Source organism: Nothobranchius furzeri, chromosome 10, assembly GCF_043380555.1.
Source record: "Nothobranchius furzeri strain GRZ-AD chromosome 10, NfurGRZ-RIMD1, whole genome shotgun sequence".
NCBI classification, from domain to species: domain Eukaryota; kingdom Metazoa; phylum Chordata; class Actinopteri; order Cyprinodontiformes; family Nothobranchiidae; genus Nothobranchius; species Nothobranchius furzeri.
Window position 1 is genome coordinate 28,020,820 of NC_091750.1, and position 13,881 is coordinate 28,034,700.

At 42.9% G+C, this 13,881-nt stretch overlaps 2 protein-coding genes across 7 annotated transcripts in view; both read left to right on the top strand.

Moving 5' to 3' along the window:
• Window positions 1-375: 375 nt before the first annotated feature.
• On the top strand, window positions 376-7,513 carry LOC107387193 (solute carrier family 35 member F2). 5 transcript variants are annotated; one of them, XM_070555466.1, is made up of 9 exons: window positions 376-627; window positions 827-1,041; window positions 1,146-1,318; window positions 4,051-4,178; window positions 4,274-4,433; window positions 4,532-4,700; window positions 4,819-4,871; window positions 4,961-5,115; window positions 6,958-7,513. In XM_070555466.1, exons 2-9 carry the CDS (start codon window positions 953-955, stop codon window positions 7,153-7,155), a joined length of 1,125 nt encoding a protein of 374 aa, XP_070411567.1. In that variant the 5' UTR covers window positions 376-627; window positions 827-952; the 3' UTR covers window positions 7,156-7,513. The 5 variants fall into 5 exon arrangements, with proteins under 5 accessions (XP_070411567.1, XP_070411568.1, XP_015817496.1 ...); XM_070555467.1 differs by having other exon boundaries at window positions 841-1,041; XM_015962010.3 differs by having other exon boundaries at window positions 887-1,041.
• A 4,160-nt stretch (window positions 7,514-11,673) lies between these two features.
• elmod1 (ELMO/CED-12 domain containing 1) overlaps window positions 11,674-13,881 on the top strand; it is a 10,958-nt gene continuing 8,750 nt past the window's right edge. The window contains exons 1-2 of one of the 2 annotated variants that reach the window (XM_015962014.3): window positions 11,674-11,923; window positions 12,220-12,291. In XM_015962014.3, the coding sequence (XP_015817500.3) occupies window positions 12,275-12,291 (17 nt within the window). In that variant the 5' untranslated portion in view covers window positions 11,674-11,923; window positions 12,220-12,274. The other variant, XM_015962016.3, reaches the window with a different exon arrangement.

The following is a 13,881-nucleotide window of genomic DNA, read 5'->3' on the forward strand; positions in this document are numbered from 1 at the left end:
AGAAGTATTCTTTTATAAAAATAACTGTACTCAGAAGGACCCAGCCGACTCGGCCGAAGGAGGATGCAGACCCTGAATTGAGACACAGCCTCCCATCGTTTTAGCATTAGATCACGTGATTAGCTTTTTCTAACCAATCAGCGCGCAGGAGGGCGGGCCTTTGCAGCCACATGAACTTTGTTTTAGTATAAAAATGTACGTTTTAAAATTATAATTTTAAAATGTATTTTCTTCTCTTTTGTTGTCAAGAAGTATTCTTTTATAAAAATAACTGTACTCAGAAGGACCCAGCCGACTCGGCCGAAGGAGGATGCAGACCCTGAATTGAGACACAGCCTCCCAACGTTTTAGCACGTGATTAGCTTTTTCTAACCAATCAGCGCGCAGGAGGGCGGGCCTTTGCAGCCACATGAACTAGTTTGATTCTGCGTCCATGAGGATCAGGAAGTATTTTACAAGAGTTATGGATCCAAATCTTCTTCCGAAAACATTCTTTATTCAGCAAAAATATGTCTGAAGAGAAAAGCAACATTTGATGGTGGATTTGTGTTTTATGTGCTAATGATGCGTTGATAGTAGCTGGTTGGTGGAAACGTAAGGAGTCTGTTGTCCCCACGCGCACAGCAGGTAAACCAAATTCAATTTTAAAAGTAAAAGTTTTGTATTTTTTTTATAGTTTTTGTGAGTCAAATGTTAGTTAAACACATACTAACAATCATCTAGAAGTAAACTCAAATTCGGGATGCGTTTTTATGCTAACATCACGACTTAACGTTTTCTTGTTGATTTGAAATGAAAGTGAAAATGTTGATCACCTTACTTTTAGTTATTTTGTGCCAGTAAGGAGACTAAATCGCCACGAGCTACATTCTTGTGAGGATTTTAGATTGCTGCTTGACTGGTTTGATGAAGCTAACTGAGACACGCCGGTGCTCCAGACCGAGCTCAGAGGATGGACCAGCACGCAGAGCACACGCTGTGTGGGAAGGTGAGCACTGCTTGTGGATTCAGCAGCTTTAACTTAAAGAACATCTTCACACGGTGAGTAATGTCAGCTTGTGTATTTCTTCACCTTTAAACCGCGTCTGTTCTCCTGCAGCACACTCTGAAACTGTCTCTGTTTGTTGATATTCCTGATGATCCAGCCGTTTGCTGAAAACCATCGCCTTGGGTCAACTCCTGTCTCTGCTGATCTGCGGGACAGCAGTGACCTGTCAGTTACTGGCTGACTCTAAGGTGGAGACGCCCATGTTTCAGAGTTTTCTCAACTACACCCTACTGCTGCTCACCTATACGACATTCCTGTGCACCCGTAAAGGTCAGACCTTCGGATAATTGTCCTTCCTATCAATCCCAGTGATTCCTGAAAGAGACATATCATGTAAACTCTCCTTTTACGTGCATTTTGGCTGCCATGTGGGTCTCTACTGCCTCTATAAACACTCCAAATGTGGAAAAAGCACATCTATACTTTTTATCAGTGTTTATTTTAAGAGGTTATGTGAGTAAAACTAGCCGTTTTAAAAAGTCCTCATATGTGATGTCACAAATGGGGAAATGACCATAAAACCCCATCTCATGTGCAGAGATCTGCTACTGGAGGAGCAACCCGTAGACATGAATACGTAGATGCACCATTAGGCGCTGGAGAGCATAACAGCGCCTCCGCCATATTGTGTGGGTTCCTCGCTCTAAACTGGAGTCGATGCAGGGTGAGCAACTATTCCCGATTTTGGTGCAGCCTACGGTTGCAACAGTCGGCTCTAGCTTGTTTTCTTAAAGTGACAGAGCCTTGAAACGACTCCTTCTGGATGGTCATAAAACTCCTGAGAATAAAACTGTTTAAAGTCTTTATATGAGAGGAATTTTGTGCAAAGAATGTCATAAACATGTGTTTTATCAACCATAAAACTAATATAATGTAAGAAAAAAGTCACAATATTTAAACTGATTCTATTACCTCATGTTTTTATTTGCTAGCAAATATACAGTAAATTATTAGTCTTAATCTCTCAAGTGTCCTTCAAATTTAACTCAAAGGTTATGTTGGTGGGCTGCGCAGTGGCGCAGTGGTTAGAGCTGTTGCCTTGCAGCAAGAAGGTCCTGGGTTTGCTTCCCGGCCTGGAGTCTTTCTGCATGGAGTTAGCATGTTCTCCCTGTGCATGCATGGGTTCTGTCCGGTTTCTCCGGCTTCCTCCCACAGTCCAAAAACATGACTGTTAGGTTGATTGGTCTGTCCAAATTGTCCTTAGGTGTGTGTGTGTGCATGATTGTTCGTCCTGTGTGTCTCTGTGGTGCCCTGCGATGGACTGGCTCTCTGTCCAGGGTGTACCCCGCCTGCTTGCCGGTTGACCACTGGAGATAGGCACCCCACCCCCATGACCCTACGTGGACAAGCGGGTTCAGACAATGGATGAATGGATGGGTTATGTTGGCTCCTTATTTGGTAGAGAAATGAAGTTAAAGAGCAAGTCACCTCCTACTAGGGTTGTCACGGTAACCTGTGTAGCGGTATACCCCGGTAAAAAAGTTGACAAAAATAATAACCGTCTTGTTTTTAAAAAACTATATTACCTCGGTAGGGTTACCGTGGCTGCGGTGTAGGCGCGGTGACCCTTACCAGCCACCGTATCATCTGCTGAAGTTGCCGGCGGCACATGCGCACTTTGTTGTTTACAACCAAAACATTCTTGAAGCTAAAGCTGAAATAATGGCCAAAGAAGGAGACGGCAGCGCTCAGGACATTTATTATCCCTCAAAGAAGACAAAGTGGGAAGTACGGGCATCTTTAGGATATCTGGAGAATGCCGAGGGACAGCTGATAGAAGACGGCTATCCTGTTTGCAGCACGTGAAGAAAAAGTGTCTGTGAAAGGCAGCAACGCTTCAAATCTCATGACACATCTGCGTGACCATCACCCACAACTCTACAGTCAACGCAAGGCAAGCTAACGTTAGCGTTTTAGCTAAAATGTGTGATGCGAGGATTTGGGGTGAGGGAGAACGCAACGAGTCGCTATATAAAGCAGCCGCAGCGCCGCTACCTGCATATAAACCGTGTCGCGGACACCCCCATGTTGAAATGACGCTATGCATTACGGGGCTCCCAGGGGCAGATAAGAGTTGGTCTCTCTCCGAGAATAATTATGAATTTAACAACGATTACTGCCTGATGACATTTTCCCACATCTGCAAAGCTCACTGGAAGGACACAAACCGAGGACGATACTTTCCTGATATAGGGTTTATTACTCAAGTAAGGGTAAAAAAGTATCTGATTAGAAGGCTACTTGAGTACTGAGTATCATCTGATCTAATATTTTTAAATGATGACATCAAACAGACGTAAAATAACAAGTTATGGGCAAATATTGGTATTTTAAAGACTAAAGGGAAAAATGTAAACAAATAAACAACATAATTACAAAATAACACAACAATTTAGCCACAAACTGAGGACGATATTTCCTGACTTAAAGGGTTTATTTAATTGTGTGAAAATGTAACACGTTTAAAAAAAATACCGCGATAATACCGAAAACCGTGGTAATTTTGGTCACAATAACCGTGAGGTTACATTTTCACACCGTGACAACCCCACCCCCTACCAGAGTATTACTCCCACTTCCTGTTTGAAAAATGCAACAAATGCTGTTGCCTAGCAGACCGAGAGGGCGGAGCCGCTAGCAAATACACACACACACACACAGGCTCACAACGACATTGTGACATCATAATGTACCATCTAACATTCTAGGGTACCTCTTAGCCAATAGCGGTGGCAGATTAAAATTCAAATGCAGTGCAGCGTTTTTACCTGACAACGGCTCAACGCTGACAGTTTTAGGCACAAAATTAAATTTTTAACTAAAATGCACTAAAGTGCAAAACTATTGCCTAAACGTGTCTGCAGCACGATTAGACACACATTTATTTAGTTTATCAGAAAAAAAAGTTGCTTTGGGGGTGACTTGCTCTTTAAGGTGCTCAGAACTACAAGTGTGACATCTTTTAGAAGCTTTCTGATTTATTTGTTGAAATGTTTCCACAGGCGATGGCAACATCCTACAGATCCTGAGAACTAAATGGTGGAAGTATTTGGTGATGGGTCTGGCCGACGTGGAGGCCAACTATGCGGTTGTGAAGGCTTACCAGTTTACCACCCTGACAAGCATACAGGTCCCAGATTGTGCTTTCATGATTGATGATCGCATCTGAAATCAAATGTTTTTCATATTAAAGGAGCCTGTCTTATATTGTTCTGTGTTCTTCAGCTGCTGGACTGCTTTGTCATCCCGGTGCTGATGGCACTGTCCTGGTTCTTTATGAAGACGCGCTACAAGCTGGTTCACTTCGTAGCAGTGATGGTGTGCTTGTTAGGGGTGGGGGCAATGGTGGGAGCTGACTTTTTGGCTGGAAGAGTTCAGGGATCCAGTAAAGAAGTTTTCATGACTTTATAAAAACATTGCTTTTTTCAGTAGGTCTCTCTAAATGACCATTGTAGTTTTAACCTGACCCTTCCACCCGTGCAGCCAGTGACGTGCGTGGCGACGTGTTGCTTGGAGACGGCCTGGTGCTGCTCAGTGCCATCCTGTATGCTGTATCTAATATATGCCAGGAACACACGGTGAAGAACGGCAGCCTAGTGGAGTTTCTGGGCATGATGGGCCTCTTCGGGTCTCTCATCAGTGGTGTGCAGCTGTAAGTCACTGATTAAATGATCCTTTTGACTTCCGTACTTTATTCGCTGATCACCAGCAGCTATTGAAATTCCTGCTCTAATGAAACCTCCAATCTCTTTGGGTTGATCTTATTTTAGTGCCGTTCTTGAAACTCATGCAGTCAGTTCAATAAAGTGGGACCGTTTCATCAGTGAGTTAAAAACTCCGTTTACTTGAAGATTATTAATTTATGCTTCCGCGATCCGTCGCTCACATAAATCTGTTCTTTTTGCTCCGCAGTCTTGCTGTTTGGACTCTACATCTCGATGATGTACGCACTCTACAGCTTCATGCCCGTGGTGGTGAGGCTGACGAGCGCCACTGCCGTCAACCTCTCTCTGCTCACCGCCGACCTCTTCAGCCTTTTCTGTGGCCTCTTCCTCTTCCACTACAAGGTAGGTGGCTTTTAAATGTGGCAGCCATGAAAAATCATGAAAATGCCGACGTTTTGTCTTATTTTTGGGAAGATGAATCACAAGTGACACACGTGCACTTTTGCATCAGAATGTCAGACAGCTGCAGCGGGGTGCACCAGCTGGGCGTAACCTTAGGTCCAGCGTAGATTCAGAAGTTACGCCCAGCTCGGTATTAAGATGTGTGCACCACCTGAAGATGAAGCTAACCTAGCTGTTGGGACACAGCGAGGATGCAGTCGATAACTTTGTTTGTTCCTGTGCGTAAGTCTCTCTGTTGTTTAATCGCTATTTTATCAGAGCATTGAGCGGTCAGTAATAAAAATCCAAATGCACCATTTAGTTGACCTAGGAGTCTCATTTCCTGATATTTGGAAATCTCGCCCCGGGTTAGAAAACAGCTGCTTTTACCTCCACAAATAACTGGAGGAGTTCTGCTATGTGGTGGAGTTGCTAATGCTAATATTAGCTTCTACTAGACAAGACGTTCTCTGCTGTTTCCTGGACGCTGAACCAACAACGGCCGTCCCCGTTGTGAGTCCAGATGGGTGAGTCCATGAATGTTAGTGACAGGGTGACGTAGATCTGTCAGGATTTTAAATCTGAGAGTTCCACTGCTGTTTTCTATCAGAAGCTAATGCAGCAGATAGGTGTAGGAGACTATTTTCATGTTCAGCCTGCATGAAAAACTCAGTGTTACTGATTATGATCAGAAGTAATCATTAAAACTGGTTTTCAGTGTCCCACACCTTTAACTGTACGCGCTCAGCCGTCACGCTTGTTACTGATGGCAGCCATGGTCATCTTGCCAACAGAGCTTCCTCATCCATTCTTGTTGCTCTTGGAGCAGATGTGTTGTTAGGCAGTGAGCACAGCATTGCCTGTATCCTCATGAATGTGCACGATATGCCCAGGCGCAGACTGGTCCTAGTCTGAGTTGGTGCACTCGGTTGTAACTGCAGTCGTTACGTCCGACCGGGCCATGTTAGGCGTAAGAGTTAAGACTGGCTTCAGTTAGGAACAGCTGGTGCACTCCACCTCGTTTTTTGGCAAAATCTCTCATTATGAGGAGAAATTTCAGTGAGATGAAAATGAGACTCTTGACGTTTGAGAGAAAACTGGAAACCCTTTAAATGTTTTAGTGAATGAAGTCATCAGGTTTTAACGGCTTGTTTCTTTCTCAGAGGTTTTAAGCTTGGTTTATGCTTGACGCATTCACTTTCCACTTGGTGATGCGGCTCGCGGATGGAACGCGCTTCACAACTCGCAGCGTTTATGGTTCATGCGGCTCGTCTCTGCGGTGAGCCAATATTCTCCCAAACTGTAGGGGGCAGCATGGAGCTCTACGGCATGCATCCAACACTAAACCATAGTAGAAGTAGAAACTACTGTTTACAACATGGCATTCCAGCATTTTTAACAGCGTCCTCGTCTTTTCCGACAGTGCGAGCTATTTCTCTCCAAGAATTATTAACAACATGTTGATCACGGTGATCTCTGAGAGCTGAATCATACAAATGTCTGTATTTACGAACCTCTGCCATACTAGTTCTTGCCGGTCCGCCATGTTTTTCCGCGTCCGACCGTCTGCGTGGTTAGAAATTTTCCGAGGTGTGCGTTGCAGAAATTCTGGGCCGTGCGGAGGCGTGGTGGAGGGGCGTGGTTGTTAAAATGACGCAACTTTTCCCGCGCGGAGTCGTGCGGACCTCGCGGACGCGTCAAGCATAAACCAACCTTTAGTTGGCAGATTTAAGGTTTGTTTATCTGCACAAAGCCGTAAATCTGAAGTGAGATTAACGTCTCTGTCCTGTTTCTCATCCTCAGTTTTCAGTCCTCTACCTCATCTCGTTTGCTGTCATCACTGTGGGTTTTATCATGTTCAACGTCGTCCCAACTTCCTCGGCGCCACCCAACAACTCAGCCGAGGAGTTCGCCAACCGCGCGGCCGGAAGCTCCTCCAACCCCCTGATGGATGCAGACGAAGAAGCTGAAACCTTCATTGCTGTCGATAACTGCAACTGAACAGGAACTGGGTTGATTTTGTTACCTGATTAGCTTTGAAAGGTGAGTTTGTGCTTTAGTTCTGTTACAGACGTTCCCTCGAAACAAACCACGCACTTAGAAACCTAACAGCAACCGTGTCGGCTCCTGCGATCGTTACATCACCCGTACGATTTAACAGAAGTCAGGAGTTACTGTTATTCGACTTCTCTTACAAAAAACAAAACAATTTCAGAAGTGTTGAGTTGAGCTGTTTACCTTTTCTTTCCTAAAAGGAGGAAATGAGCTTTTTACTGTTTTTCACTACTGGGTCAAAATGAAATGGTGTGTTGAGTCTCTGCTGTTCTGTGTTCTCAATTAAAAGTCTAGTGTTCCTTAATTGAAGTGGTATCTCTAACAGCCTTTCACGCAAGGATTTCAAGCCCTGGTCTTTTTATGTTGACAGCTGTAGTTGTTTTAACCAAATGTCAAAATAACGATGTCCTGAGATCCCGTGTGGTCTATTATGTCGGAGCGCTCTGCACATCGTCCGACTGAGAGCAGGTGCTGCACACCTGAGGAACGTCGAGCAGTGTGTAGAAGGAAAGAGGTGGCGCTCACTGGTCAGTGTAATAGATGCAGGTGTCTCCAGCTCCTTCGTTCTTCACACAGAGGAGGTGTTGACCCTGAGTTTTAGCTCAGCATCTGTGAAAGTCACCGAGTTTCTTCCATTTCGTTGGTTTTCCTAGAAGGCCCGGTTCACCCAAAAAGACATTTGACCCCAGTCTTCCGTTCTGACAAGTTTAAAGAGCAAGTCAACCCCTACCAGTTTCTAACTCCACTCTCAATTCATGTTTGAAAAATGCAACAAATGCTGTTGCCTGGCAGACCGAGAGGGCGGAGCTGCTAACAAATACACACACACAGGCTCACAACAACATTGTGACATCATAATGTACCAGTTTACATCATAGCATACCTCTTAGCCAATAGCGGTGGCAGATTTAAATTAAAATACAGTGCAGAGTTTTTACCTGGCAACGGCACAACACTGCCAGTTTTAGGCAGAATATTAAAATTTTAACTAAGATGCACTGAAGTGCCAAATTATTGACGACACGTGTCTGCAGCACGATTAGACACTCGTTTATTTAGTTTATCAGCAAAAAAAAGTGTATTTGGGGGTGACTTGCTCTTTAAGATGGCCATAAGATAATCTCATCAGATAATCCTGCCATGTGTGGTGTGTTAAGAGCACTCTGGTCTGCTCTGAAGTGCAGGTAGACTGATATGGATTTTCGAAATGCCAATCCCAGTGCGTATAGATTTTGGTCCTGGCCAACGTTTTCCACTTTCCTTGCAGCACACGCACAACATTTTTGAAGCCAAATCAGTTTTTGATCTCTGAATTGAACCACCTGTGTGACTTTATTTTTATATTGTAAAATGATTTGATTTCGTCTCTCGTGTTTGGAAAATCGTTCAACAATTAAAAAACCCAGTCGTGTGAACCGGGCCTCAGGTGTGCTCATCTTGAATGAGTCGACTCCAAACACCAATCAGTCGCAGATGTTTTTCTAACCGTTCTAAGTTTGTGCAGGGACACACGTGACTAATGCCTGAGTCGTGCTTCTCCGTCTGCATCAGTGCGGAGGCACACAACGCCATTATCCGTCCTTGCGGGCCTACTGGAGAGCCCCCGCAAGGACGGACGGAGCTCTCTTTTCCAAACATCCGTCCGTCGAGACGGAGAACGCAAGCTTGTGATTGGTCAGGGCACCGCTATCGTCTACACCGCCGACATTGCGCCCTCAAAAACATAAAGAGAGCCGAGGACATTTTTAGCGGCTGGCAGACACGGAGAAGCTTGAAGAATACCTCGCAAAAAAACTCTAAAAACATGAACGTTTAATTCCCCGTGACTGGAGGAGTGAACCAAGCGTTTTATTTGTGGGCGGAAATGGCAGGAAACGTGGGTTTTGAGGTGGCGAGCGCATGAAGCGGTGGAGGAGGATGAGAGACAAATTTGTCCGTGTTAAAAGTCTCTTATATACAAAAAACTATATAAACACACTATCTTAGACCGATACATGGCAGGATACCACAGAACAGCGCTACGCCCTCTGCTGTCCTGGCGGGGAATTGCTTTGCAACACTCCCCAGGAGACGGAGAAGTCTGAGGGCAAAACGTCTCCGTCCGTGCGTGTCTCTCGCTGTTGGAGCTGACGGAGAAGCATGACTCAGGCTTTACCCTGCAAATAAACAAACACAGCCAGACGTTATTGTCTCTCAACTTCTGGAAGTTGGAGATAAACATAAAAATATACATTTCTAGAAGTAGAGTTAATTACATCACTTTTTCACTCTTTCATGTTTTCATAAACCATGACTTGTTTGTTTTGTAGTTGGGAAAACTAGTGGGGACACACACACACACCACACACACACACACACACACACCACACACACACACACACACACACACACACACACACACACACACACACACACCTTTTTCAGGAGCCTGAGTCCATGTCATATGTTTACATTGACACAACAGTGAAACAGCATTTTACATGGCAGCTGAAGGTTGATCTTTGGGCATCGTCTGAACCAAGTCTGCATAAACCAACCTTTAGGAGCATGTAGCGTTTACCAAATGTTGCACAAACGTCGTAGAGGCCGGGTCGGCCCTAAAGCATATGCTGCTTTTTCTACAACAACAAACAAAGACTCATCTGGACTTAGCAGAACCAGGTTTTCTTTTTTTCTGGAAATGTGTTCCATGTATTATTTTTTAAACTATTATTATTATTATTATTCCTGGTTACACATGATGTCTGGAACAAATGGAAATTATCTCATCAAATTTTTAATATAAATATTTATATTTTGCCCCAAAAATGAAATTCAAATTCTGGGAATTTGAATCTGGAATATCATGGAGCCCTAAATATGATGCTGTATAATTGTTGATATAATTTTTACCAATAAAGATTTTTCTACTCTTCTTTGTTTCTTTTAGTTCCTTTCCTGAGTAATGATTTAGTAGACTGTTTACTGACATCTGGTGGTGAAGATGGTGACTGCATTTCTTAGTCTGCATGAAAATCCTATTTATAATATATCTGAGCGATAGAATAAGGCCTTTTTAAACTGTTAAAGCTATAGACACAGAGAACAGTGTTCCACTAATCTACTTTTTGAAAATAATACAAACCAAGTTGCTCAGGTAGAATACAAAGTTCAGTTTTATGTTTTTCACCTGTTTTTCTTACCTTTTCTGCAGTAATTCTTAACATAAGGCCCTTTCGTAGCAGTAGCAGCTTAGCATGTTGGCTAATGTAGTGTGGTGTTTTATGGTGGAAAAAAATGAGGCCAGCTTTAGCTTAGCACAGGAACAAACAGGTCCAAACTTCCCATGAAATGCACTAAATCCGTCACCAAGGCAACAACCTGGCAGCTGCGTTCACAAACGAGTCCGTCACCAAAATATTTCCCAGCATTACCGGTACCAGACTCGACAAAACATGGAAAACAACGTTAAAGGAACGAAGAACATTCTGTCCGTTATGCTATATATGTGTATGTCGATGGTTCTGCTAGACAGCCCCGCTCTGGCTTCACTGCCTGTTCAGCTGCTCCGTGCTGATCACACAGGATTTCTGTACATAGAGGACAGAGGACAGTTAGGATCGATGGATCAGGATCTAGTCATTAAGACTGAGACCTTCACACTGATTGGATGAGGGGTTCAGGGGCGATGAATCTTTTGATGAAACTTGTAATTTATTGGTTGCCATCGATTTGTGAAAATCATTTGATGCAATACAGCAAAACTTTCCCAGTAAAACCATCAACACAGAGCCGTAGTTTACTTTTTTGTGTGTTGTGAATAACATTTTCCAAATCATGTGGTCATTCATAATGACCAGTGAGTCGTGGAGGATGGCTGCTTATACTGAGCCAGGATTCTCTGGAGGTTTCTTCCTGTTAAAAGGGAGTTTTCCTCTCCACTGTCGCTGCATGCTTGCTTAGTATGAGGATTGCTGTAAAGTGCAATTTGCTGGGTTCCTTATATAGGAAACATTATTTCTGATTGGCTTAATGAACTGACCTGAATTGGAATGTTTATTATGTGAAGTGCCTTGAGACGACTCTTGTCGTGATTTGGTGCTTTATAAATAAACTTGAATTGAATTGAATAATTAATGCATGATTAACTTTCCACATAGAACCTGTTTGGTTTGGATCGCTCTTATCTCTGAATTATTCACAAATCTGCACTTTTATCTTTTTATCTGTTTGCTACTCAGAAAAATGTGACGAAGAAGACTCTTCTGCAAACTATTTGTTACAGTGCCACCAAGTGGCCAAAACACGATACGACGAGGATGTTTTACAGTAAATAACACATTTGAAACCGTGCTTTATAAAAATTCAACAAGAAGACAACATCGTCGTTTCTGCGCTATCATTTCATTTCACAGTGGATAGTTTGCTGAAAAAGCAAAGATGTGTGTATTTAAACACTTTTCTCTCTAAAATGTTAAGGATTATTACATAATCTGTTTAATCCCGGACCCTTTAACGCTTTAACGTTTTAAATGAGTGAATGAAAGGTGTGAATGGGTGAATCTGCCGCCCTGCTGGAGGCTTTGTCCTCTAATCTGCAGTGCGTTGAGCTGCTGCAGAGCTTCCGTCGTTGCGTTTCATCATGGAGGACAAGCAGACGACTGGAGCCGAGTGAAGAACCGCAGCGCTCCCGCAGAACCGCCGCAGTCAGACCCGCGTCACTCATCTGGAGGCGGTAAGATTTCATGTCATCGTTGGAGCTTGTTTTAATTTGTTAGAGCTCGGGTTTGCGTTTGTTCGCTGTTGCGGATTATTCGGTCTGCGTCTTAATCCAACGTGAGAGGACTTGTTTTTTGCTGGATTGCGTCTCTTTCGGGGTGCTGGAGACCCGCGGACAGGTGACCGCACGTTTATAACAGGAAGGTCTGCGCCTGATCACTGGAGCTGTCCGTGGTGCTGAAAATCGGACGCACATGGGGCCTAAAAAGCCCCAAAAACCAGAACCAGACCTGTGATCTGCTCTTTCCTCAGGTTATCAGTCATCTGGATCAGAACAGGCCACACCTGACGGGTGACGGTGGCCATCATGAAGCATTTTCTCAGGTAAAATCCGCTCATTTTAGCTAAAAACGAGGAACTCTCTGGGCTTAATCCTCGTGTTCTCACTTGATGTTCGCTCTCTCTTATAGATAAGTGTGGTGTTAGGGAGTGGTTAGAGTGGTGGTTAGTAGGCGAATTTAAGGGGATGGGAGTGTGTGTGTGTGTGTGTGGGGGGGGGGGGGCTTCTATGATGGAGCGCATGTAACCCAAATGCTCTCCAGAGGTGTTTCTATTAATAGCTCAGCTGCCTCTTGTCGCAGACATGTGATGACTGCTTCTTAAAGAACATAAAAGCTGAAGAGTTTGAGGTTATTTCTTCTTAAACACATTTATTATTTTCTGCTGTTTGGTATTTTTGTCTGATTTCATGTCCTGCAGCCTTGCAAAAACAAAAAAACTATGCAATTTAGACATGGAAGTGATGTTTGTGCAGGGTAGACAACATTTTTAAAGAATTGCATGAATTTATCATAAAAAATTAATAAATGAATTTTGGGAAATCACATGAGAACTCATCATTTTTTGAGCAGGTTAAATGTCACTAAACACCGTGAAACTGGTCAAAGTTAGATTCACGTGACCTGGTGTTAAGATCAAGGTTTCTGGAGATTACTAAACAGTCAATGACACACACCTCCACATAAAACAGAACATTTAGTTTTCTGTTCTTTCACAGTGAGATCAGAGTGCAGAGTGTTGGGTATTTCTATATCACGTCCAAATTACCTCAAAAGAGTCAGAGCATACACAGAGGGATTAGATCTTTTTGGAAATGGTAATCATCAAACAACAATCAATAAACGAACTTTGCAAAGGGTGAAACATACACACCAGAGTCCGAGGCGGTTTGTTCTCACACAGAAATAAAGCTGCGGAGAGCTTTTATTAGGACCAAGTCAAAGATGACCACACCTTCATCAGAAGATAATAGGAAGTCTTCAAGGGGGTCTTCACAGCTGGATGCTACAGACAGACTAAAGAGTCACCAAGTCTAGCCTTGGTTTGGCTGCATAGGGAACAATTTGCATTCAGGCAGGAAGCATTTCTACAACGGTTTAAAATGTAAAAACTCTGTTTGATTATGAATTTTTACCTGACACAGCGAGTACACACCAAAGCGTCAACAAACCTAAAATATTTCCTCAAAATTGAAAAATTAAATAGTTTTTAGCTAGTCCACCATCAATCAGAGGTTGCAATTTTTTTAGTCATTTAAAAATTTACTTTAAAAAACCACGGAAACTTTTAAAATATACTTTTTAAATTGTGGTGTTCTAATATGTTAAAACGCATTGGAGTTATTGAGTAAAACAAAAAATGACAATATAAATATATATAACCTATTTTAAAAGAACAGTAAAAAATAAAAAGAAAATGCTGGAAATATTTCACTGTTTTTTGTCACCATCTAATAAACAGTAAAGTCTTATCTCACACTTGTGTTCAGGTGAATTTGACAGCTGTTTATGTTATTAAACACTTCAATAATTAGTTTTAAAGAGACAATGTGTAGTTTTTACCATTAATCACTGGAAATATCTGACTAAATGTTGCTGAAAATGAATTAAAGGATGCCCAGTTGTTGCAAAATAT

Excerpts from the sequence above, each read along its gene's own strand:
- LOC107387193 (XM_070555466.1), top strand. The coding sequence starts at position 953 with ATGGACCAGCACGCAGAGCACACGCTGTGTGGGAAGGTGAGCACTGCT. Across the intron at positions 1,042-1,145 it reads TTAAAGAACATCTTCACACG|CCGTTTGCTGAAAACCATCG; the intron begins GTGAGTAATGTC and ends CTGATGATCCAG. Across the intron at positions 1,319-4,050 it reads ATTCCTGTGCACCCGTAAAG|GCGATGGCAACATCCTACAG; the intron begins GTCAGACCTTCG and ends ATGTTTCCACAG.